The 25,689-nt window shown below is 48.5% G+C and overlaps 1 protein-coding gene across 4 annotated transcripts; it reads right to left on the bottom strand.

Annotated features, from left to right (window-relative positions):
• Positions 1-622: 622 nt before the first annotated feature.
• On the bottom strand, positions 623-25,689 carry Camsap3 (calmodulin regulated spectrin associated protein family member 3). Of its 4 annotated transcripts, XM_004661739.2 has the most exons (19): positions 25,520-25,689; positions 13,312-13,565; positions 12,289-12,411; positions 12,106-12,201; positions 11,871-11,903; positions 10,511-10,558; positions 10,103-10,241; positions 8,072-8,211; positions 7,886-7,979; positions 7,745-7,799; positions 7,544-7,617; positions 6,222-6,291; positions 4,663-6,124; positions 3,079-3,218; positions 2,669-2,982; positions 1,857-1,956; positions 1,464-1,576; positions 1,270-1,388; positions 623-1,175 (listed from the first exon to the last, which is right to left on the bottom strand). In XM_004661739.2, the coding sequence occupies exons 1-19, from the start codon at positions 25,665-25,667 to the stop codon at positions 870-872; spliced, it is 3,828 nt and encodes a 1,275-aa protein (XP_004661796.1). In that variant the 5' UTR covers positions 25,668-25,689; the 3' UTR covers positions 623-869. The 4 variants fall into 4 exon arrangements, with proteins under 4 accessions (XP_004661796.1, XP_012804925.1, XP_012804924.1 ...); XM_012949471.2 differs by lacking the exon at positions 10,511-10,558; XM_012949470.2 differs by lacking the exon at positions 11,871-11,903.

Here is a 25,689-nt window from a genome sequence, read left to right as displayed (position 1 = left end):
GGCTGTGGTGTGAGTCCTACACCTGAGTCTTACACCTATGTGGTAACTGCATCCTCAGGTGAGGGGCTCCAAGGAGAGGGAAAACAGAATCCTCAACTCAGAGACAGTAATTGAACAGAGAAATGTAGGCAGGCTGGCTGCAGGAGACAAGATCAGGAGATTACTTGGCTCCACACCAATAACAGCCACATGGAGGAAAATGAATGTGTGTATGTGTGGAGGGGGGCAGCAGGTGTGAAAGGAGAACTAGTCTGGAACTTCATGCCAGGTCAATTCAGAGGTGATGAAGAACATCTCCATTGAGGAGTTGTCAACAGCAAGGCACTATGGACCTTTGCAGAAGCAAAGACAAGATCAAGTTGGTTCTAGAGAACAAGAGGAGCTGGAGATGTGGCTCAGTAGGTAGAGTGCTTGCCTAGCATGCACAAAGCCCTGGGATCCATCCCTAGCACTGCATAAACCTAGGCATAGTGGTGCACACCTGTCATCCCAGCACTCAGGAGGTAAAGGTGGAATATCAAAAGTTCAGGGTCATCCTTGGCTACAAAATAAATTTGAGGCCAGCCTGAGCTAATGAGACTCTGTCTACAAATAAATGGATAAATACAAATGAGATGGAAACTACTTCTCTAAATTATTTATTCAAGAGTGTAGGGAGGACAAACAGACAAGGGGGGGGGGCTGAAACTGAGCCCTGAGTCCCTGAACTTCCCAGCTCAACCCCCACAGCAGGACCAGACTCAAAGTTAGAGGGTGGGGACTCCAGCTCCACCTAGACAAGGACGGTGACAGGACCCAGGAATAACCAATGAACTGCCCTATAATGGGCCAGTGGCCTAAACAGCACCCCTCTCCAGCCTGTGAACTGCCTATTTGGGGGTGCCACTGCCCTTCTTAGGTGTTGTAGGCTTCTTGCTTTGCCAGAGATGTCCCTGGATGGTGAAGGCATCCACACTCATGGACATGGTCTTGGCAGGGATCTGGGTGAAGCGTTTGCGGTCTGAATTGTACTTATAGATGCCTTCGACCATGGCTGGTGTGACAGTACGGGGACCATAGCCGGCTAGTCTTGATAGCTCCTCTGTCTCTCCCGAAAGTGTGTACAGCGCCCGGAACTGGCAGCTCGAGTCCCGAAAAAGAATCAGGAAGTGGTTGGCTTTACTCTTCTCAATTTCCTGAGGGTGTGATAGAATCCAGTGAGCTAATAACCAAGCTGGACCACTGTCCTACCCACCAACCCTCCACACCTAGGCAGGTACGAGATCTCACCTCCAGAATGCGGTTCTTCTGTGGTTCATTCACCTTCCCAGCCAGGCAGCAGTGTGACAGAGCATTGTGGATAATGAACTTGTTGGATTTGGCACTGGGCTCCTTGTATAGCCGGGGACCTGAGGGCAGGAGCAGTCAGCAAGGATGATGGTGTGCCAAGTAGAACCACTAGTCAACATTACCCAAGACCTTACCTGTGTACTCGGGCACCGATGCAGGGGAGGAGGCATTACTGCCGTTCTCCCAGTCACGTTCTCGACTGCCAGGCAGGCGGCTGGGGGACATGAGGCCAGATGGGGATGGGGCCCTGTGAGGGGAAAGGGAAGGGTTGGAGGTGGGTTAGTGATAGGTGAAGCTTTGCAATTTGCAGAGGTATTAGGGAAGCAGTGAGCCCAACATTGCAGAGATGTGTACACTGTCTACCCTACAAGTCTACACAGTGGTCAGTTCAATCCCTCTCATGCAAATAACAGCTGCATGGAGTGTGTTCTCCAGCCTATACACACAAGGCCTACACACTCAAGCCATACTTCTTCACACAGATGTGTGTGCACACTAATGGACTCAGAGATCCAGGTGGAGCTTACCGAGAGGTGGGCCTCTTCACACCAAGGTTATTGGGGGCCTCATTGGCCACGGTAGACAGGGACAGTGTGGACTGAGAATAAATCTTACTGAGTCGTGAGCCTAGAGAAGAGACAGCAAACTATCTTAAGCCCCTTCACATCCATACATACAAGGGGCTAGGGTCTGCCTTTCCCAACACTCAGCCTTCTGCAGTCCTGCTTGATTGGTTTACTTTATTTTAGAAACAGGGTCTCACATAGCCCAGGCTGGCCTCAAACTTGCTATATAGACAAGGATGACCTTAAACTCCCGATCCTCCTGCCTCCACCAAGTACTACAGATTAAACCCAGGGCTTTGTGCATGGTAGCGAAGTATTCTACCAACTGAGCTACATCCCCAGCACTGCCCCACCTCTTTTTTGGTTGTTCTTTTGAGACAGGGTCTCACTATGTAGCCTAAGCTCTGAAAGCCAGACTAGCCCCGTTAGCCTCTTGCCTCAACCTCCCAAGTACTGTAAATGACAGATGTGTGCCACCACATCCAGTTTAGAATTACAACAAATGTTTTGTTTGCAGTAGTAGGGACTGAACCCAGGACTTCACACATGCCAGGAAAAGATTCTACTACTGAGCTACATCCCCAGCCTTCAATCCCATTTGAGTCTGACCTACCAGCACCCCCAAAACATCCCTGAGGGGACTCACTATTCAGCCATGCAAGAGAGAGCCCATCCACCCTGCTGAAAACCACCCTGCACCACTGTGAAGAGAAAGCTCCACAACAGAGCCTCACCCAGATACAGGGTAGACCCCATCCCCACAGGGTCCTCACCCAGCAGGCCACGAGCTGGGCTTCGTGCCAGGGCCGAGTCATCACAGCAACCAGAGCGTGGCCGGGGGGCCCTCCGCCCGCCCCGACCTGGTCCCCCGGTTCCCGCAGCCCGGGGCCGAAGCACCTTATCAAGATCATCCATCAGTTTCAGCTGAGCCCTTCTTTCATACTCCAGCCTTGTGAAGTCCCCACGCCGAGGGCCTACTTCCTCCTCAGCTGGGAACTGGGCTCGGGCAGCAGGGGCTGGGGTGGCTGTCGGCACTAAGGGAGCTGTGGGTGCTGCAGGAGCTAGACCTGGAACCTCCTGAGCCAGCCTGCAGATTAATATGAAGGAAGAGGATAGAATAGGGTATAGGGGTTATGAGAGGTAGCAAGTTGTGGTCTCCCAAACCCACTGGGCTCAATCTAACCTCACAGCCTCCTCCCTCCGCTGCTCTTTCTCAGCCTCCTGCCACTGTTTGCGCCTTCGGGCCTCCTCTGCCCTCCGCTGTTGCCGCTCTAGCAGGGTGGCCCGTTTTTGGGCCATCTCATCTTCAGGCTTGTCTTCACCCTGGGTGGGGGTGACATGGAGTCTTGCTGGCCGTCCCTCCGTGCTATGGCTAGAGTCTGTCTGAAGTAGCCAACTGCTCACCTGACCTTTGTAAATATTCTAAAAGCATGTGGTTGGTGCTTATTTCACGCATAGTCTATACACCTAAACCTTGCTCACACAGCACAAAACCCCAAGGGGATAACAACCAAATAGCACAAAGACCATAAACATTCTAAGTGTGCAGGACCCTGTCAGGCTACATTTTAGTCTATCCTATTCTGACAGCAACAAGTGAGGCTTCCTGGAAGAAGCATCCCTAGAGAATAAGGAGAAGGATTTAACTGGGAAGGAGTGAGGAGAGCTTTCTAGTCAGACAAAATAGTGAGTGCAGAGGTCCTGAGGCCAGAACAAACCAGAGGCATAAAGCCAATGTGGCTTGGACATAGCTATGGAGAATGATATAGAGGAGAACAGAAGTAAGTAGATGGGCTGGAAAGATGGCTTAGCAGTTAAGGTGCTTGCCTGCAAAACCTAAGGACCCATGTTCGCCTCTCCAGATCCCACATAAGCCAGATGCACAAAGGTGAGGCACACACAAGGTCGCATATGCCCACTAGGTGGCCCAAGCAGCTAGCATTCGATTGCTATGGCTGAGGCCCTGGCATGACAATTCTCATCCCCCTCCCCCCGCAAAAAAAAAAAAAAAAAATTAAAGTCAGTAGAACCCAAGGCTGTATATAGGTAGAATTTTTATCCCCAGAACCAAGGGAAGCAGCTACAAATCCTTAACTGCTCAGGAGACAACAGATGGGTAGAGGAGGCAGTATAGACTAGCAGGAGCTGACTGTACATGTTCAAGTAAGATAGTATGGTGGCCCGTGCTGTAGATAGGATGAAGATGGAGAACTATCCAACAGGACAGGATCAAGAAGGGGAATAGGTATGTTCAAACATGGGAGATTGTATCACTTAGGTCTGTTTGCTCAGCTACCACCACACACATCCATCCATGGATATAGCAGTAACTTGTCCATCTGCCTACCCATCTCCCCTCTATCTATCTAACCCTCCACCCACCCACCAAATTATCAATCCATCTGCCATTCATTCATCCATCCATCAACCCAACCTATCCATCCATCCACACACCCAACATATTCCCTGCCTACCCACACATCCATTTATCTAGCCAATCTATCCACCCACCTTTCCATCCATACATCCATCTTCCCAACCTGTCCATCTACCTGTCTATCTAGCCACACACCCAATCTATTCTTCTATCTATCCCACCATGCCTGTTTGTCCATCCATCATCCATCCACCCACCTATCCACACAGCCATACATATATACATACATCCACCCACCCCATCAACTCAACCATCTACTAACTCACTCATCAATCTGTTCATCATTGATTCACTGACCTGTCTGCTGTCCCACCCACTCAGGTAACTAACCTTGTAGAAGAATCCAAGCCCAACCCGGGGCTCTCCCTCAGAAGATGCCTCTTCCTCTAAAGAATCCTCAGCACCAGGGGGGCTTCCATCTCCCTCCTCATCAGCAGCAGGCTCTCCCAGGCTGCCTAAGGGGATCTCAATGAGGCTGGACCGGGCTGCAGGCTCCTCAGGAGGTGTCCCCTCCACTAGTAGGATGGAAGAGCGTGTCTGTACTGGCACCTGGCTCGGTGAGAACTTGCGTAGGTGTGGGAGGCTGTCTACATCATGGGGTGGTGTAAGCACCCTTGTCAGGGGTGCCAGCCGCAGCTCTGCTGGCCTTGCATGTTTGGGGCTACGGGGTGTTGGGCTGGGACCAGGCCCTGGGCTGCGCCGAGCAGCTGAGGCACGCCGGGCAGGGCTAGGGGATGCAGCCTTAGGCCCAGTTGTGGGGCCAGGAATGACCCATGCTGCAGGTGGTGGGGCAGGTCCAGAGGCCTCCTGTGGAGCCAGAAGCCGCTGCTGCTGATCTGTTAGTCTCTGCATGTCCCGTTGAAGAGAGCTCAAGGCAGCACTCAGCTTACTAACTGCTCTGTTGTAATCCCCCAGGCCCTCAGGGGGCACTGGGCCCAGCTCTGGAGAAAAGGTAACTGACTTAGACCGTGAGGAAGGCTCGCCCTGGCCCTGGCCCTCGCCTGCTGGTCGCTCCCCACTGGGGACTGAGCCTGGCTCAGTCTCTTCCTCTGCAGCCTCTCGTGACTGCACCTGCAGGAAGGCACTCTTTCCCAGTCGCTGGCGGTGTTTGGCAAAGATGGCCTCAATGCGTCGTTTCTGGGCCTCAATAGCACGACGTTTCTCCTCCAGACGGGCTCCCAGCTCACTCATCTCTGAGCTCACGGCCTCAGGTGGTGCTAAAGTGGATGTGGGGGACCCTATTCCCACCTCGACCTCAGCCTTCACCAGCTGTTTCTTGCGTTCAGCAAAACTGGTCATCTTTACTTCAGAGTTGTTGGCTGCTGCAGAGGAAGCCACTGCCTTTGGGGACCCCTCGGATGGGTCTGGTGGCTTTAGTACCTCCCCACCTGGGCAGGGAGATGGTTTTGAGGGGGTCTCAGAGTGGGACACATAGATGGGTGCTTTGGTGAGCCCATCAGGCAGTGGTTTTGAGGTTCCCTCAGATGGATAGGAGACCAGTGGTGGCTTAGAGGGCCCCTCAGGGGAGTGGAGGTAGAAGCTGCCATCAGCTGCCCCATCTGGAAGTAACCGAGGCTCAGCACTATGAATGATCTGTAGAGCCTCCTCGATAGTAGGTAAGTCTCCAGGGTCCGGGGGTGGCTGAGCAGCATTCCGGGATGCTAGAGCACGCGGTGGACCCAGACTGTCAGAACTGACAGAGCGCAGCAGGACAGGGTCTCCCATGACAACATCCACATCGCTGTCCAGGCCAAAGGGGGTGCTGAACGACACTGCCTGGGAAAGGGGACGGCTGGGCGGCCAGAGGTTAGGGTCAGCCCCTGGGACAGGCCTCCACTCCCTCCCAGAGCCTGCTCCACTACCCACTAGGATCCTTGAGAGGCACTCACCTGAGTTGGCGGTTCCACGCCTTGCCTAGGGCCTCCATGTGGGACATAGATGGAGATGACTTCAGGGAGCCTGGGGAAGAGACAACGAGTGGTTACTATAAGAGGGTCACTGGGTGGTGTCAGCTGGTGTCTGGAGGTCACTTCTTTCTAGTCACTGGGTAAGTAAGTCACTGTTGTGTTTAGTTACAGTAAAGTTTCCAGAAATGGGTATCTGGGGATAGGGATATGGGTCAAGTGCTTGCTGTGCAAGCTTGAAGACCAGAGTTTTGATGTCCATGACTCATGTAAAGCTAGGCACCATAGTGAGTCTACAATTTCAGTCCTTCTATATAGCAAGATGAAAGACAGAAATAGGAGAATTCTGGAATCTTGTGGGCCAACAGGTCTGGTGTTCACAACAGAGTACAAGATTCTCTGCCTCAAACAAAGTGGAAGGTCAACACTTGAAGTTGTCCTCTGACCTCCAAGTGCACACCATGGCACATATATGCCTGCATTTACAGTAATACATATACATGCATAAAGATAACAATGATAATAAAAATTAATAGGCTAGAGAGATAGCTCAGTGGATAAGAGTGCTTCCTGAGCAAACATAAGGACCTGAGTTACATCCCCAGCACTCTTGTAAAAAGTTGAGCATTCCAGGGCAGCCTGGGCTACAGTGAGACCTTACTTCAAAAAAAAATTGAGCATAGTTGCAAATGCTTATAACCCTAGTGCTGAAGGGGGTAGAGGTAGGAGGATCACTGTGGTTTGCTGGCTAGGCAGTCTAGCTGAAAAAATTAGGAGTTCCAGGTTCAGTGAGATTGTCTCAGGGAAATAAGGTGAAAGAGATACAGGAGTATGCCCAACATTTTTCTCTGGCCTCTGCACAGGTGCACACAGAATATGTGCATCTAAATACAGGTACATTTACCACACACAACACATACTACATATACCACTCATATCAGACACACACCAAGAATAAAAACTTAAAAAAAAAAAAAAAAGCTGGGCATGATGGTGAATCCTTTAATCCCAGTACTCAGGAAGCAAAGGGAGGAGGATCAACTGTGAGTTCAAGGCCACCCTGAGACTACATCGTGAATTACAGGTTAGCCTGAGCTAGAGAAAGACCCTACCTTGAAAAAGACAAAGCAAAAATAAACAAATTAGTTGGGACTAGTCAGTGTCATTAAAGGTGTCTTGATCTAGCCACCAGGGAAGTTATCTTTGGTAGAGAGCCAGAAAGGCCCACTGAGGGCCAGTTAACATGAAGTCAGCTGGAGCAGTCTTTGTTGAAGTGCCCAGTGATAGAAATCACACCTTCTTCTCACCTGTGGATCCTCGGAGTGGAGACTGGGGCCCACCAGGTGACAATAATGGGTGACGGAAGTTGAACACAGGAGAACTGTGGAGAGACAGACTTCAACCTTGACCCTTCTCCCTCACTTCTCCCAGATGTCTCCAGCCCCATCCCATCCCAGCACCCAGGCAAAAAGAACCCACCATAGCTGAGGTATCATAGGGACCCATACCTGCTGCCACTGTTGTTCTGAGACGGGGAAGCCTCAGTGCCCCGGGGAGAGGCAGCTGCCGCACAGAGAAAGGGGTCAGGTAGGGGAGGGCCTCCCCACCCTCTCCTGGACCCTGAGCCCAGCTGGGACCCCAGGTCTCACCATGTCCATCAGATAAGTCCTTAGCCTGTACAAAATCAGGCTTCATCACTTCAAAGCACATGAACATCTCAGCCAGCAGCACCACCAGGTTAACCTGAAGGCAGGAAAGGAGAGTTGACCAATGGGTTGCATAGCCCAGGATGCCTCAGACCCTAAGTCACCCCACCATCCCTGAAGTGGCCTTACCTTGAGGGGTGGTGGGACATACAGTAAGTCCTCCAGAGATAGAGGGCAGCCATGAGGAAGATGGGAGGCACAGAAGTCCTGCACCAGTTGAAGGTTGTACAGGCTGTCTGCCACAGACATGGGGTCTTTGAGGCACACCTCTATAGGGAAAGGATGCCTGAGTCTCAATGGGAAAGAAAGTGGGGGCCCCAGAGAAGCCCTCCTGTGGGTGAAGTATCATGCCAGGTGTCTTCTGCAAGGTACATACTACAAAAGAGTGCAACTTCAGCCTCTGCATCTGTGTGAAACACTAGACACCCCCCTCCCCAAGATTCAACTAAAAAACCTTTCCCAGTGCTGGGGAGATGATTCAGTGAGTGGGCAAAGTGTTTGTTGTACAAGCATGAGGATCTAAGTTTGGATTCCCAGCACCTACACAAAAAAATGCCAGGTGTGGTTGTGCACACCTATAATCCCAGGACTAGGGAGGCAAAGCCCGAGGATCTCTGAGGCTCCTTAGCTAGCTAATCTAGTCAAATCAGTGAGCTCTAGGTTCCATGAGAAACCCTGCCTCAAAAAATAAGGTAGATGCTGGGTTTGGTAGTGCACACGTGTAATCCTAGTACTTGGGAGGCAATGGTAGGAAAATCACCATGAGTTTGAAGCCAGCCTGGAACTACAGAGTGAGTTCTAGGTCAGCCTGGGCTAGAGTGAGACCCTACCTCAAAAACAACTACAACAAAACTAGGGTGGAAGGGCTGGGGAGACAGACAGTGGTTAAAAGTGTTACTATGCAAGTCTGCCAAATGGAGTCCAGAACCCATGTGATATCAGACACAAGTAGAGTACATGTCTACAATCCCAATGTGCCTATGGCAATAAAAACCCAAGTCAGAGGAATCCCAAAGCTTGCAGGTAACAGGCTGGCATTTGCAGAGGCTAACAGGAGAAACCCTGTCTCAAACAAAGTGGAAGGCAAGAACCAATACCCCAAGGCTGTCCTCTGACCTCCTGATATGTGCCTATACACACACACACACACTAAGGTGGAGAATGATTGAGGTAGACACCCATTGCTGACTTCTGGCCTCTACATACAAACAAACACACATACACACAAACAGTTGGTAGCCTGGCCCTGGTTTAATCCCCAGCACCATATAAAACTGGTGTGGTGATGTACACCTGTAATCTTAATACTCAGGAGGAGGAAAAAGAAAGATCAGAGAAGTTCAAGACCATCCTAGGCTATATAATGAGTTGGAGGCCAACCCAGGCTCCAGGAGACCCTGTCTCAAAACAAGCAAAACAAAAACAAAATACCCTTTTCCTAGCCATATACTGCCCTTTGGCAATAAATACTTCTGGATAAAATTTTATTTGTCTCCCTCAGTGAATATGTTGAACTGTCTAAGTAGTCAGCGATTGTGATAGAAACCTAGTCACCTAAAGTGGGATTTGGCACGTGGTCTTCCAGTGGGAATGAACTTAGGAAGTACAGAAAGGTTTAGATACTTGTGCAAGGTCACATAGTTAATAAATGGAAGAGAAAGATGCAAACCTAGATGATCTGGTTGTAGAAGCTGCCTTTAATAACCTCTGTAGCAGTATGGAGATGGTTCAAGTTAGGTGTGCTTCCTGAGACCTGAGACCACCAGAGTTTGAATGTCTAGATCTCACATAAACAGCTGGGTGTGGTCATGTACACCTGTAACCCCAACCCTGCAGAGAACACAGACCCAAGAATTGCTGTAGCTGCACAAGCTCCAGAATAACTAAAGAGACTCTGCTTCAAAACAAGACCAGATGGGAAAGCAATGGAGTAGGACACCTGACATTCTGTTCCTGCTACTATAGGCGAGTGTCTGTTCCTTACCCCCCTCCGCCCCACTGTGCCACAGGCAAGCATATGGGGTACCACATCACATACATAACACACACACACACACACACACACACACACACACACACACACACACACATTCTGTATTCTGGTCTTCTAGCCCTGGGGACAAAAGCCAAGCAGGTAGGGTAATGGAAGTCTTCACTTACCCTCAAGTCGTAATAGCTGGGGACAATAGCAGTGGATGGTGGCAGCCAGTGCAGCTCCACTGGCCAGGTCCTGGAGGGTAGTCACATTTGGAAAGCAGGGGGCACGCCGGGCCACAGCACGGTCTTTGCGATAGCGGATCTGTAGATAGGAGCAGGGTAAGGTTAATGATCTGTTGGATCCCCCGAATCAGAGGTCATGCAGGCTGGGCAGGGAGGCCTGGGGTATCCGCCATGAGGGGGCTGGAAGCTGGGGGCCCCAGAGCCAGAATGGGGGTAGGGAGGACCAGCCTGGAGCAGGGAAGGGGCAGCAGTGAGAGGTAAAAGGACATGTATTTGCAAGCAGCCAGGCCAGCAGCAGGGGCTGGGGACAGGGGTCTCCTGGAAACTCCGGTGCGGGGGATACATTACCATGGGGGGTTTGTTCCCCGACTCCTTCAAACAGAAGGCAATTGCGTGCTGAGGGGGGGAGAGGAGCGGCCGTCAGCAGGGAGGGGATGATGCTGGCCTGCTGGGTCCCTAAGTCCCTCTCTGGGGGAGAGGAAGAGTCTTGAATCCTATCCTGAGCCTTGGCCATCAAACTCCCTGATTATATTCTGGCCAGCTTTGGGGACACCAGCTCCTCCCAGTCCCGAGTAACCACGTAAGAGCAGACTCCCATGCAGGGAACCCACCGCCCTTGAACCCAGGCCCAAGCTTAGGAAGAAGATGCAGAGGAAGCAGTTAGTCAGGAGAACTGCCTTCCCCCCAATCCTCAGGGAGAAAAAAAAACAGTGAGCAAGGGTGGTGACCCCATCCAGCCCAAAACCTCTCCACACTTGCTCCTTATTAGCTGTAGGAATAAAATCTGTGATGTACAGAGAGGTTTACATACTTATACAAGTTTTCATAGCTAAATAGGGGATAAACTTCAAGCTTCAAAAGTAGGCCTCTTCCCAAACCTGGGAATTCCCTCCCACCCCTTAGTAAATTCAGGCCTCTGAAGGCTCGACCTTGTTCTTGGTTTGAAGGTCTTTCTCTTGGATTGAAAACTTCCTCCATGTGCCTGTACACTGAGTTCAGGATCTTTCTCTCTCTCTCTCTCTCTCTCTCTCTCTCTCTCTCTCTCTCTCTCTGTGTGTGTGTGTGTGTGTGTGTGTGTGTGTGTGTGTGTGTGTGTGTATACAGTGGGGAGGGTCTCCCATCCTCCACTAAGGACAGGCTCAAGGGTCCTACTCTCTTAAGTTAATGGGAAGATTGAAGATTGCCCTCTTGATTATTGGGAAACTAGTCTCCTTTGTTTTGGGGTTTGTTTGTTTTTTTTGTTTTTCGAGGTAGGGTCTCACTCTGGTCCAGGCTGACCTGGAATTAACTCTGTAGTCTCAGGGTGGCCTTGAACTCACGGTGATCCTCCTACCTCTGCCTCCCAGTGCTGGGATTAAAGGTGTGTGCCACCACACCCGGCTATAGTCTCCTTTGTTTTCATTTGTTTGTTTGAGGTTCTTTAGAGACAGGGTCTTTACATGTACCTCAGGCTGGCTCTGAACTTGCAAACTTCCTGCCTCAGCTTCCCAAAGGCAAGGATTACAGGCTCGTGCCACTATGCCCAACTCCACCTTAAATGACAGATTACCCTCCTTTCTCAGTTCACAGAGGGGTTTGCCAGTCCCCAGGAATGAGGGTTCCATGCCCTTTGCTCACAGCTAAGGGGAGACAGGAGAGGGTGCATGCTGGCAGGCAAGAACAGACAGACAGCAACAAGCCGGGCAGACAGACAAACAGCCCCACTTACAGGAACCAGCTTCCAGTACCAGCGTGTGGGGCACTATTGCCAGAGGGACAGAGAGGGGACAGCAGGGGCCGGTTCAAGGAGAAGGTAAAGAGAGAAGAGAGGAAGGGAGAGAGAAAGTCATCTCCATGCCCACCCTCACCCTTAGCAATGGCCAAGAGGTGTAGGCCGCCCCTACCCACCCAGCACTCTGATAGCCCACTAACATCCATTTATGCATGGATTGCCTTAGCCTTACCGAAGGTTGTGTGGGAGCTGCCCCATCTGTAGGGGCAGCAGGAGATGCACGTTGGGCAGCTTCTTGCTCTGTCTTTTCCTGTAGCCTTCGGACAGTCTGGAGCCCAGAGAGAAGTCAACTGGTACCTTGCTCATTGGCCAGTGTCAGATCCCCACCCATCCAAGCCCAACCCTACCCACCTACCTTATCTACCCAGAAAAGGAGTTTGTGCTCCAAGCTGGACAGAGCCAAGGGACCAGGCAGTGTCTTTGTCCACTCGAAGGAGAAGGTGACCATAAGGGCATCAATGACTGCTAGGTGTGCTCCCTTGGGGGGAAAGGGGTGAGATTGAAACTAGAGGGCAGGGCAGGAATAACCTGGAGGTGGGAGGGACTCGAGTGGGCAGGGCTTCAAGGAGTCCTAGAAGGACCACACAGGGTGCACTGGTCTCTGAGGTCAGACACCAGGCCTGAGAATAGAGTGGGCTATGTAGGGAAATCAGGAGTCAGAGCTATGTCTGTCTGGGGTGAAACTAGGCTTGGTAGAAGAGTAAGGTTTGTAGGGATGGGGTCTTTGGGAAAGGAGCCAAGCCTAGTAGGTGGAACTTCACAGGAAGAGCTCAGCATAGTGAGAAAGGCTAAGTCTGATGCCCAGAACTTGGATAAAAGGGCTAAGTTTGGTGGGAGGAGCTAAGATTGATGGATGGGACTGTCTGATGGATTGTATGAGGGGGCCAAGACAGGCTTTTGGGGGAGGAGCTAAACTTGGTGGGTGGTACTATGCCTGATAGGTTGTGCTTGAAGGGAGAAACTAAAATTAGTGAGTGGGCTGCCAGGCTGGAGGGATGGCTTAGCAGTTAAGGCACTTGCCTGCAAAGCCAAAGGACCCAGGTTCAATTTCCCAGGACCCACGTAAGCCAGATGCACATGGTGGGGCATGCATCTGGAGTTCGTTTACAGCAGCTAAAGGCTGAGAAAGGCTACATTTGATGGGTTGAGCTTGAGGGGAAGAGCTAGGCTTGGGGAGAGGAGCTAAGATTGGTAGGTCAGACTACATCTGATAGGTTCTACCTAAAGGGAGGGGCTAACTAATGGGTGGAGCTTAAAGAGAGGCTCAGGCTTGACAGCCTAAATCTTGTGGAGGAAGAGACTTTAGGACTATTATGGCAGTTCAGGGGATGAGCCAGGTTTGATGGGCACAACCTAACAGTTCAGAGGTGGAGCCTACCATGAGAATGGGCTGATGTCTCAGGTCGGCTTCACACACTGGGCGCTCAGGCAGGGAGGGTACCATGCCCCTCCGTGTCAGCAAAGCCAGCAGGGCAGATGGACTGGGAGGTGTCTCCAGCTGTGGCAGAGCCTGGCGCCAAGCCCGGCAGTAGAGCTCTGCAGAGAGTAGCAGCCTCGTCACCGGGGGCTTCACATGCTCCTGCGCATATTGGTCTGTATAGAAGGGTTCCCACAGCTCCGGGGGCACGTGCTCTGCAAGGGGACACCAGTCAGAGCCCACATTTATAATAACCCACACACACACACACACACAGAGACTAGGAAAGGCACCTGGAAGGGAGATTGTGAATATGGGGCAATTACATGATGATTTAGTTTTTCCAGGGCAGGATGTTTCAAGTAAACTCGGCTGCAACTGCAAAGGCCAGGAGGTGAGAGACAGCACTGGATGTTGAACTCATTTAAGTCTCCATACATCTTAGGAAATATTCAGAGCACCATGGATTTTTCTTTCTTTTTTTGAGACATGGTGTCATGTACCCCAGGCCAGCCTTGAACTCACTATGTAACCAAGGGGGGACCTTCAACTCCGATCCTCCAGCCTCCACCTCCCAAGTGCTGGAATTACAAGCATGCATCACAACACCCAGTTTATGTGGTACTGCTGATGGATTCCAGGGATTTGTGCGTGCTGCTAAGTACTCAACTTATACTGTAGCAGTTTAAATAAATGCCCTCTTAAAGACTTGACTTACGAACTTTTTAAGGGGAAGGAAAGACTACAGAGGACTTTATTAAAACTGGACTACTGACATAAGGACTGACTGTGTTCTGCTGTCCATGCCCAGACAGTTTAATCAAGGTTAAATTTATAATAAACTGGTGTGCTTTACTAAAAATATTAGACTAAGAAATTTAAAATTTTAAGTTAAAAAAACCTCAAGTTAAAATTACAGACACTAAGACTGGTTTTAGGTTGCTAAAGCTACTATTATCAAACACATTAACAATCTTAAGGAAGATGAACCAACTGTTTTACATTAAATCAATAAAAAAAAAAGATGACTTATAAACTATAAGGGCTGGAGCGATGGCTTAGTGGTTAAGGTGTTTGCCTGCAAAGCCAAAAGGACCCAGGTTCAATTCCCCAGGACTGACATTAGCCAGCTGCACAAGGTGGCACACGTGTCTGTGGTTCATTTGCAGTGGCTGGAAGCCCTAGAGCACCCATTCTCTCTCTCTCTCTTTCTCTCCCTCTTTCTCTGTCAAATACATAAATAAAAAGAAAATATCTTTTGAAAAACTATAATAAAAATACAAACTATTAGCTGGGCATGGTGGTGACTCCCAGCACTCGGGAGGCAGAGGTAGGAGGATCGCAAAGAGTTTGAGGCCACCCGTAGAGTACATAATAAATTCCAGGTCAGCCTGGGCTAGAGTAAAACCCTACCTCAAAAAAAAACAAAACAAAACAAAAAAAAACCCTAAATTTAAAATATGACTGTGTCCTACACACCTGCTATTGACTTCAAAAATAAAAGAGAATACATAAAATAAGCATACCAAAACTACACAAAGGCTACCATAAATACTGTTAACTAAAGATTAAAAAATTTTCCCAACTACTCTGCTCAGCTGAAAGGACAAAATTTAAAAAACCAAAAATTTGTTAATCACTAGTTACACTGAACTTAAACTACAAAATTTTAATGTTTACTTAATGGTTGTTAGGTTTACATTATTCCAGTCTCTCCCTAGTATGCATTATACCAATTAAAAATGTTTACTCCTGGGGCTAGAGAGATGGCTTAGTGGTTAAGCACTTGCCTATGAAGCCTAAGGACCCTGATTGGAGGCTGGATTCCCCAGGACCCAGGTAAGCAGGTGGCACCTGCATCTGTAGTTCATTTGCTGTGGCTGAAGGCCCTGGCACACCCATTCTTTCTTTCTCTCTCCCTCTCTCAAATAAATAAATAAATAAACAAAAATGTTTACTCTGTGCCATTATAGGTTAAAAATATATAACTTGTTTGATTTTACAAAACTCACAAATAGGGTTGGATAGATGGCTTAGCAGTTAAGGAACTTGCTTGCAAAAAACCCAGGTTCAATTCCCCAGTACCCACATAAGCCAGATGCACAAGGTGGCTCATGTGTCTGGAGTTTGGAGTTTGTTTGCAGTGGCTAGAGGCTCTGGTGTGCCTATTCTCTCCATCTGCCTCTTTATCTCCCACCTCAAATGAAAAAATTAAATATTTTTGTAAACTCACAACTAAAAAAAATTCCCACATCTCAAAAAAAAATAAAACTTTAAAACTCTCTAAAGTTAATAAAAACTGTATGCCGGGTGTGGTGGCTCATACCTTTAACTCCCAGCACTTGGGAGGCAGAGGTAGGAGAATTGCTGTGAGTTTGAGGCCACCCTGAGAATACAGAGTGAATTCCAGGTCAGCCTGGACCAGAATGAGACTCTACCTTGAAAAACAAAACAAAAAATAAAAACTGTAAAAACCTTTGTATTTAAACTAAATATAATTTACAATATAAAATAATTTTAAATCTATTGGGGACCAAAAACGAAACATAGTAGTTTAGATGCCCCCCTCCCAATAGATTCAGTTTCATTAAAGCTTCTTAGATTTCCAGCCACTAGGTTAAAGGAAGTGTCATTAGGCAAGGTGTGATGGTGGATTTATAATTCCAGCCTAAAATTACACAAGTGCCTGAAGTGTACTTGTTTGTGGTGTGGCTTTTGGCTGGCTGGCTTTCTTTCTTTCTCTTTCTTTCTTCCTTTTTTTCTTTCTTTCTTTCTTTCTTTCTTGGCCTTGTGGCTTCTCTCTCTCTCTGCTTGGTCCTTTGAAAGGAAGCCAGCTTCTTCTGCCATTGTAAGACTTCCTCTAGATCTGTAAGAGTCAATAAATATTCTTTCCTCCATAACTGTGCCTAGTTTAAAAGTTCATCTCAATGACCTGAAAGCTGTGTGCTATACCTACCAAATGAGCAACATCTCCAGCCCTAGTTCATCTAACAAATGAGAAATTATTTTACTGAGAACACATGGGAAAGGAAAGTAAATGGCCCAAGACCACAGAGTATTTCAAAGCCAGGACTGGGATTCAAACCCAGGCCTTAAACAAATTCTACACCCTCTCTGTTTGGTGGCAGGGGTGGAAAAAAGCTGTGAGGAGTGTGAGGCTGGCTAGCAGAGCATAAATGGGGAAAGGTAGGGGAGAAGAGGTGATGACCAGTATGCAAAAACAGGAGGGGCAGGTGAAAGGGTAAAAGCTAAGTGTGAGGGGCCTTGGCAATGATATTGAAGCAGAGGACATTAGGGGTAGGGACTTGAGGAAGATAAAGAAGCCAAGTCTTAGTAGCCAGGAGAAATGCACTAGGAGAAAAAGTTCCAAGTAGGCCTTCTCAGGTACCTGATGGTTCACAAGCCTGCTGAGGTGGAAACCCCAGCAACCCACTCAAATCAAACAACAATGGGAGCCAGTCATCAGATTCCCAAATCTCATGGAGCCTGTTAATGTGGCCTCCCCTGAGCAAAACAAGAGATCTGTCTCAAACAAGGTGGAAGGAAAGGAATAACACCTCAAGGTTGTCCTCTGACCTCTATATACCTTCCAAGGTGTGCACACATACATGCGTATACACACCCACCCACAGTAGAGAGGTGAGCCAGGCACTGTGGCTATAATGCCTATAATCCCAGGACTCAGAAGGCTGAGGCAAGGAGGATCACAACCACCATGCCAGCTTGAGCTATATAACAGTACCAGGCTAGCTTGCACTATGAAATCTGCCTCAAAAAGTCCTTTTTGGGGCTAGGATTGCAGTGGCTCGAGGCTCAGGCACGACAATTCTCTCTTGTGCACATTTTCTCTCACTCTCTCTCTCTCATAGAAATAAAAAAAGGGGGGGGCTGGAGAGATGGTTTAGCGGTTAAGGCACTTGCCTGAGAATCCTAAGGACCCATGTTCAACTCTCCAGATCCCACATAAGCCAGATGCACAAGACGACACAAGTACACAAAGATGCACATGCACCAAGGTAGTGCACATGTCTGGACTTTTTCAGTAGCTGAAGGTCCTGGTATGCCAAATCTCTCTCCTCTCTTTCGCTCACTCTGTCACATAAAAAAAAAAAAAAAATCCCAGTCTGTTGGGCTTGCCCCCAAAAGAAAATGAATAAAAAAGTAAAATAAATTAAAAACTGGTGGGTGTGGTGGCTCATGCCTATATTCTCAGAAGTACAGAGGCACAATTGGAAGAAGAGTCACAAATGTGAGGCTAGCCTGGGCTACACAGTAAGATCCAGGCCAGCCATGACTTCAGAGTTAAGACCCTGTCTCAAAAAATTGCCTTTTTGGGCCTGGAGAGATAGCTCAACGGTTAAGGCACTTGCCCACAAAGCCTAAGGGCTGGGGTTCAATTCCCCAGTACCCACATAAGCCAGATGCACCAGGTGGCACATGCATCTGGAATACATTTGCAGTGGCTGGAGGTCCTGGCACACTTGTCCCCCCACCCTGTATCTTTTTTTCTCTCTCAAATAAATAAATAAAATATAAAAAATTAAAATAATTGCCTTCTAAATATTTATGTTGGTACCCATAGATTAATGCTTCTCTCAGCCTTGGACAAGGAAGTTCCTTTTTGCACAGGATGATGGTTAATGTAGATACTCAGAACTGGTCAAAGTGTCAAGAATAAGTGTTGACTTCTCAGACCTAAATGGGATATCTTATCTGTAGCAGTTAACTTCTTATTGTTGGGACAAAAACACCAGAATCATCTTATAGAAGGACAAGGTTTCAAAGGGATACAAATAGGATACAGTTTCAAAGGGAAGTTTCATCATGGCAAGAAAGCATGGTAGAAAAGAGGCTGGTTCATATGTGGGTGGAAGTAGTATCAGTGAGATAGCCTCAAGGTCTGCCCCCCAGTGACACACTTCCTCCAGGAAGGCTCCACCTCCCAAAGTGCCACCAGGTGGGGATAGAGTATTGGGCTTAATCACAAACATGATGCTATGGGGGATATTTCACATTCAAATTCCCACAATATCACCCTCTCCAAGACTCAGAGAACATCAAAGAAGAGGGGGTGGAAAGAATGTAAGAGCCTAACGATGAGGAAGAATGCTGTGGAACACTACCTTAGCTATCAACTTTCCATCATGGATGGAGGATGGGATTATGAGGCCTCACCACTCCCTGAGGAAGCTATTGACAATTAATGGTTGCTGGGGAAAAGGAGCCTTATTTGTTAGTGGTGCAGGCACTGGTAAATTACCTACACTCCAGTAAATAATCTCCACCTATGCTCATGCAGGCAACCCTAATTTAATCTAATTTTAAGTGGTTCACCAAACTAATAAATATAAGGCAGGACTGCAAGGGGAATAAGAGACAAGAGGATAAACAGGACCAAAATACATAAAACACATATTTGAAATTATAAATAAAATAATAATAATAATAATATTATTATTATTATAAAAGGAGCCAGGCATGGTATCACACACCTTTAATCACAGCACTTTGGAGGCAGAGCTAGGAGAATTGCTGTTAGAGGCCAGAGGCCAGCCTGAAACTACAGAATGAGTTCCAGGTCAGCCTGAGCTACAGTGAGACCATACCTCAGGGGGGGAAAATTCAGTGGGTGGGAGAGGGCTGGGGATGTAGCTCAGTAGCATAACACTTGCCAAGCATGCACTGATTCCTTCCCCAGCAAGGGTGGGAGGCATTGTGAATGAGATTCATCAGGCCAGACCACCCCTTATTCAAAGCCATGCTCTAGAGAGACTTCCTTGACAGAAATTCCTTCCTGCCACAGTACTTTTCCCAAGCCTTAAACCATACTTGACTGCCCCACTTAGAGGCCCACCCCTGTAGAGCATCACTTGAGTCTTGCAGACCTTCTCAGTTTTGCTCCTTGAAAAATGAGGGATTTGCAGGCTCACTTAATTTGTTCCTTTGCCCTCAATGCCCTTGCTTCAACCTTTCCAACCTGGTTTCTGTGTCTGTGTCCCCAATCTTCCCAAGGCCAGCAGCAGCCAGCCAACACACACCCAGGGCCCATAACACACCTGGGCTCTGTGCCCAGCACCTCCTTCTTTTGGAAACCTTCTTCCTATTATCTCCTCCAAAGAGTATGCCCACCCTACCTTTGGAAGGCCATCTCAGAGCTATCATCTGCTACAGTCCAGCCTGTGTCCCCATCCCCACTTCAAACATTTCCGACAACCCTGAGATTCTTGCTCCAAGAAATCACCACCTCATCTTACCTCCCACCCTATATGCAATCACTCCTTTGGTTTCAACCCCTTCATAAGGTTCAATTCCAAACCCTCCTTCTTATCTCCCCAACCCCTACTGGAGACTCAGCCCTGAGCATTTTCTGTTCCCATCAGCAAAATGTAACAACTTCACAGGGACTTCAAGCTGAAGAAAAAGTTGAGTTAGAGCCCCTGTATCATTACTATTTATCAAAACTTCTTCTATACCAGTGCTTCTCCACTTGGATGGACTGACACTGTGTGTGTACACACACATGTGCGTGTGTGTGTGTGTGTGTGTGTGTGTGTGCATCTGCACATGCCTGTTGATCCAGAGAACAACCTCGGGTGTCATCCTTAGGAACAGTCTACTTCCTGTGTGAAATGGCCCCTCATTGGCCTGGAGCTCAGCCTACCAAATAGGCCAGACTATCTGGCTAGTGTTCTCCTATGGATCCCCCTGTCTCTGTCTTCCCAGTGCTGGGAATATAGGCATGGACAACTATGACCAGCTTTTTATGTGGGTGCTAGGGATAGAAGTTGGGTACTCATACTTGCACAGCAAACACTTTACCCATTAAGCCATCTTACTAGCCTTTTAATTGACATTGCTTTGTAGGCAAGCACCTTAACCACTAAGCTATCTCTCCAAGGGCTAGGTAATTCTATGTGTTGGGGGATGCTGGCTTATACATTTCATGATGCTAATCAAACCCCCTAGGCTCTACTCACAATATGCCAGCACTCAAAGTTGAGATAGTTGGCCAAGCCTGGGGGTGCACACCGGTGATTTCAGTATCAACTCAGGTGGCAGAGGCAGAAAGGATTACAAGTTTGAGGCCAGCCTACACAGCAAGACTCATTGCAGAAGAGGTAACAGAAAGAATGTAAGAACCAAAGGAAGGGGAGGAGTGCTTTGTAATATGGTCTTCCAAGCAAAAAGTGTCATTGTATTCATAGTCTCACAGTGGTTGATGTTATCACACGAGACATGCATAATATGAGGGGGAAGATAATGACATCAAAATATGAGAGAGACAGGGCTGGAGAGATGGCTTAGCGGTTAAGCGCTTGCCTGTGAAGCCTAAGGACCCCAGTTCAAGGTTCAACTCCCCAGGACCCACGTTAACCAGATGCATAAGGGGGTGCATGCATCTGGAGTTCGTCTGCAGTGGCTGGAAGCCCTGGCATGCCCATTCTCTCTCTCTCTATCTGCCTCTTTCTCTGTCTGTCACTCTCAGGTAAATAAATAAAAATAATAAACAAAAAATTTAAAAAAATAGGAGAGAGACTATTTAGAAAGAACGGATTCAGTGGAGAGGGAATAGGGAAGAGAGGAAAGGAAGGTCAGTAGGAGGGGATTCTGATTATGGTATATTATCTATATATATAAAAAATCCCACACCAGGGACTGGGGAGATGGTTCAGTGGATAAAATGATCACTGCTCAAGCTGGAGTACCACTGTTCGATCTGCAGACCCCATGTAAAAAGCTGGAAGCTGTGGTGGGCTTCCATAATCCCAGCATGCTGACTCTGAAGGTAAGGCAAAGAGATTTTCCAGAAGCTCATAGCAAGGGCAACAAAAAAGAGTAGAGGCCTGGGGAGATGGCTTAGCAGTTAAGCACTTGCCTGTGAAGCCTAAGGACCCCGGTTCAAGGCTCAATTCCCCAGGACCCACGTTAGCCAGATGCACAAGGGGGCACATGCATCTGGAGTTTGTTTACAGTGGCTGGAAGCCTTGGTGTGCCCATTCTCATTCTCTATCTGCCTCTTTCTCTCTCTCTCTCTCTCTGTCACTCTCACATAAATAAATAAAAATGAACAAAAAGTTGTTTTAAAAAAACAGCACAGAGTGAGGACTAAGATCAAGAAATCCTACCTAAATGAAGTGGATAGGCAAGAACCAACACAAAAGTTGTCTTGTGACCCTCACACATGCACTGTGGCACACATGCACCTGTACTTGCACGCATGCTTACACAAACACACACACATACCCCACACACAAATACATAATAAAATTTTAAAAACAACCAAAAATGTCCCCCAAAAATATCTCCCAAGGGGCAAAACTATCAGCAGCTAAGAACCAATGCCCTCCACTAGAAAATGTTTATTGAAAGCTGAACATGGTTGCACATGCCTTTAATCCCAGCACTCAGGAGGCAAAGGTAGGACAATCACCATGAGTTTGAGGCCACCTGAGATTACATAGTGAATTCCAGGCCAGCCTGAGCTAGAGACCCTACCTCCAGAAAAAAAAAAAAAAAAAAAGTTTATTGAATTTACTGCAGAGTGGTGCTTCATGACAGAAAATATGTGAATCACATGCATAGTTTTGTTTTCTAGTTAGTCACATTTTTAAAAGTAGAACGAAAAAATATTTTAATATGTAATCAATGGCAAAACATTAATAAGATATTTCATTTTGGTTTTTGAGATAAGGTGTCATGTAGCCCAGGCTGGCCTTGAACACATAATCCTCCTACCTCTGCCTCCAGAGTTCTGGGATATCAAATTTGTGCCTCCATGCTCTTCTCCAATATATTTTACATTTCCTGTACATTTTTATTAAATTAGCTACATGTCAAGTGTTCAATAGTCATACAGGGTCAGTTTCTACTCTACTGTCCAGAACACCTCCACAGAACAGGAAACACCTGCAATTCCACTGGCTTGTGTGTTTATCCCAAAGCACTTCTTTGCTTAAGTGTGATGTCCTGGGGGTGGAATCATGTGTATACAAAACATGAACTCTTCCAGTAACCTACACCTCTAGCCCCTAAGACACTTATTTTCATGCCATTGTAGATAAGAAAACCAAAGTTCAGAAAGGTAGTTAATTTGCCCAAGATCAGCAGCCAGAAAATGGCAGAACTCACATCAACTAAGTTTCTCCCACATACCTTACTGTTATCCTGAAGACTTAAGGAATGGCATAAGGTATTTCTCAAACATATATAGATCCCTTTCTTTAAGCTTGCAGCTTCCCTGAGCCACCAGCCAGCATTCCTTACACCCATGCCTTGGGGCTACCAGAACTACCCACTCCCCAGTTTCAGTCCCCACTGGGTAACTAACTGTATGTTGAACATGTCAATCCTCAAACATCATCTATGGCTCCCTGTACCTTCAAACCCCCACCCACAGGACTAAGAAGACCTCCTCCTTTAGAGGTTCCCTGCAGCCCTCATTTTCAGCCACCACTGGGACCTACATGCTTTTCTTTAATAATTTCTTTATGCAGGGCTGGAGGAGATGGCTCAGTGGATAAAGTGCTTGCTATGCAAGCATGAGTGCCTGAGTTTGGATGCTAGGACCCACATAAAGAGCTGTAAGTTGTAGCAAGCATCTGTAATCCCAGCACACCACAGCAAGATGCAAGGTGGAGACAAGACAATCTCCTAGAAACATGTGAGCCAACTATCCTGGCAAAGGCAGTGGTGAACAAAAGACCCTGCCTCAAATAAGGTAGAAAGCAAAGACAGACATCCAAGAGATATCTTCTGGCCTCCACAAGTGTACAGTGGTATGTGCACACACATACACAAAAGAATTCCTAAACTCCTCCATGAGCATACTCCTGTGCATCCTCCAAGACTCAAGTCCTTATTCCTTATATCCTCACTTTCCCCTCTGGAAGATTTCTACTCCAAGCCCTGATGTTTGCACCATTAAGCATCCATGATTCAATTACACACCCATCCCCCCACACTAGATCCCTCTCAATATCTCCTCTATTTCCTAAGTACCCAGTAGTGGTTTAGCTCCTGATACACACTGGTACTTGGGTTTGGTGGGGCCCGGTGACACAAGCCTGTCATCTCAGCTAGTAAGGTAGAAGGACAGCAAGTTAAAGGCCTGCCTGGATTCCAGAATGAGTGCAAGGCCAGCTCAGGCAACTTAGTGTGATCCTGCTTCAAAATGAAAAGTAAAAGGAGGGCAGTATAGACAGGCCCAGAATCCGCAAGTGAGGGCTGGAAGCATTGCTCAGTGGTAGAGTACTAGCCTAGAATCCCCTAGTGAAAGGCTGGGGTGTGGCTTTACAGTATAGTGCTTACCTAGTATGCGAGACATCCGAGGCCCATTCCCCAGCACGTGAGGAAAAAAAAATTTCCTTTATAAATCTAGCCAAGTTCAGTTCCCCATTTCCTTTAGTTTCTCTCTGTTTAGGCAAGGTGCATGTGAGAGACAAATTGAACTTGACTTTCAGCGTAGTGACAGCCACTGGACAGTGTTACACAGGGGAGAGAGCTGAATCAGTTAGTATAGAGCTGAGTGAGTCAGAACATCAATCTCCCCCTCGGGGGTCTTGTTTTCCTTCCTGTGAAATGGGATAGTAATTCCTGTACTATCTCCTAGCTAAGAGATTATTAACAAAAATATCCCCACTAATCACAAGGGCAGTAATAGTGAATATTCACTTAGCATATGCCCTGCACCACACACAGTGTGATGAATTCAACAGTAACCTCGTAGCAACCTGGCCCCAAAGGTATTGGAGGTCTCAATCCACCCTGGCTGCTTTGTCATAGGTAAGAACCCTGTAGGCATTTTCAAGCATGGACACAAGTGCAATAACACTTTATACAAAGTGAGACAGGAGCTCAGAGAAATGGAAGAACTGTCTGCCTTATAGAAGGGCTAGCATACAAACTCAATTCTAACTTCCAAAGCTGGACTCTCCACCTCATAATCTCACATATAAGGGGCTAGGGTAGATGCGAGTTCTAATCTCCACACCTTTTCTTCCTCTAGCAAAATCCCTATAGGGTAAGCAAATGTCAGAGTGGATTACACTTGGATGGGTGAAGAAACAGAGACTGGGAGAAAGTGGAAGATTGAACTTGGGTAGTAGCAATGGATGGACAGCTGTCACAGAGACCCACACCCAAAACTGGTTGGTCTGGGAAGGCCAAAGGGAAGGGGAGGGGCTATGCCCAGTTGGTGCCAACACCAGTAGGCAGGACCTATAGGAGGGCAGGGTGGCCCCTTACACACTTACTTACACACACACACACACACACTCCCAGGAATGCACAGACCCATGTCTTCCTCCAAGGCCAGGCCTGGCCTTAGGTGGCTAGATCTGCCCCCAAAGCTGGGACTGAGTGTGCCAGGGCTTCTCAACCAGGGGACCCTAATCCTTCTAGTTGAGTATGGCCAAAATCCTGCAAGCGTGTAGGTCTGGGGGAGTGGAGAAGAGTCAACCCTAACGAGAGAAGACCCTGCAGCTGGGACTCCCACCCCAGGATGGTTGTGCCCAAGCTATTATGATCGCCTGCCTCCTCGAGAAAATGGGTAGATAAGTCACAGCTGTCAGCCACCATCAAGGACCATAGAGACGGAAGGAAAAAAATTTCAAAAAAAGCTCCCGACCCCCCCACGCCCAGGCCACCGCCCGCAGAGCAGGCAGGACCCCAGCGGGATGTGTGTCCTATCTAACCTGGAGAGTGTGCAGTGCTGTGGACTCCAGCGTTTACACCCCATAGGGAGGCTGGGCTGGGATTATTGGGGTGCGGGGTGGGGTCCTCGCAGGCGCGTGATGTGTGTAAGGGAGGAGGTGGCGTGCAAAAGGAGGCCCCTAGGGGTGTGGAATGCCCTCACCGGGAGATTTCCCACCCAGTTCTCAGATCCCGCCCAGCTCACCTGGGGGGACCTGACGCTGAGGTACCTAGTGCACAGCTGGGAAGCCAGCCCCACCCCCACTGCGCTCCTGCGGCCGGGCAGGCAAAGTCCACGCGCCGGGGCTGAGCAGGAAGCTAGGAGGCCCGGCTCAGCTGGGCCCCAGAGCTTGCAGACCTCAGGCGGCCACCGCTATTGTTCCCACGGCCCTGGCTTCCCCCAGCCAAGCGTCCCCGCCTCTCCGCACCTGCCGCGCCCCGCCTGTCCCCTTTCGTGTCCTTTCCCCAAGCCCGGTACCTGCTCCCCCGAATGCGGCCCGCAGCACCCACGCCAAGCTCGCCGCCGCCTTGGCCCGCGAGAAATCGTACTGATCTAGCGACTTGATCTCGGGTACCAGGAAAGTCCTCCGCAGCGGCCCGGGCCCCGCGGGCGCCGCCTCCACCATGGCGCCGCCGAAGCTGCGGGCA

This window comes from Jaculus jaculus, chromosome 5, assembly GCF_020740685.1.
Source record: "Jaculus jaculus isolate mJacJac1 chromosome 5, mJacJac1.mat.Y.cur, whole genome shotgun sequence".
Lineage (NCBI taxonomy): Eukaryota > Metazoa > Chordata > Mammalia > Rodentia > Dipodidae > Jaculus > Jaculus jaculus.
This window is presented reverse-complemented; position numbering and strand designations above follow the sequence as displayed.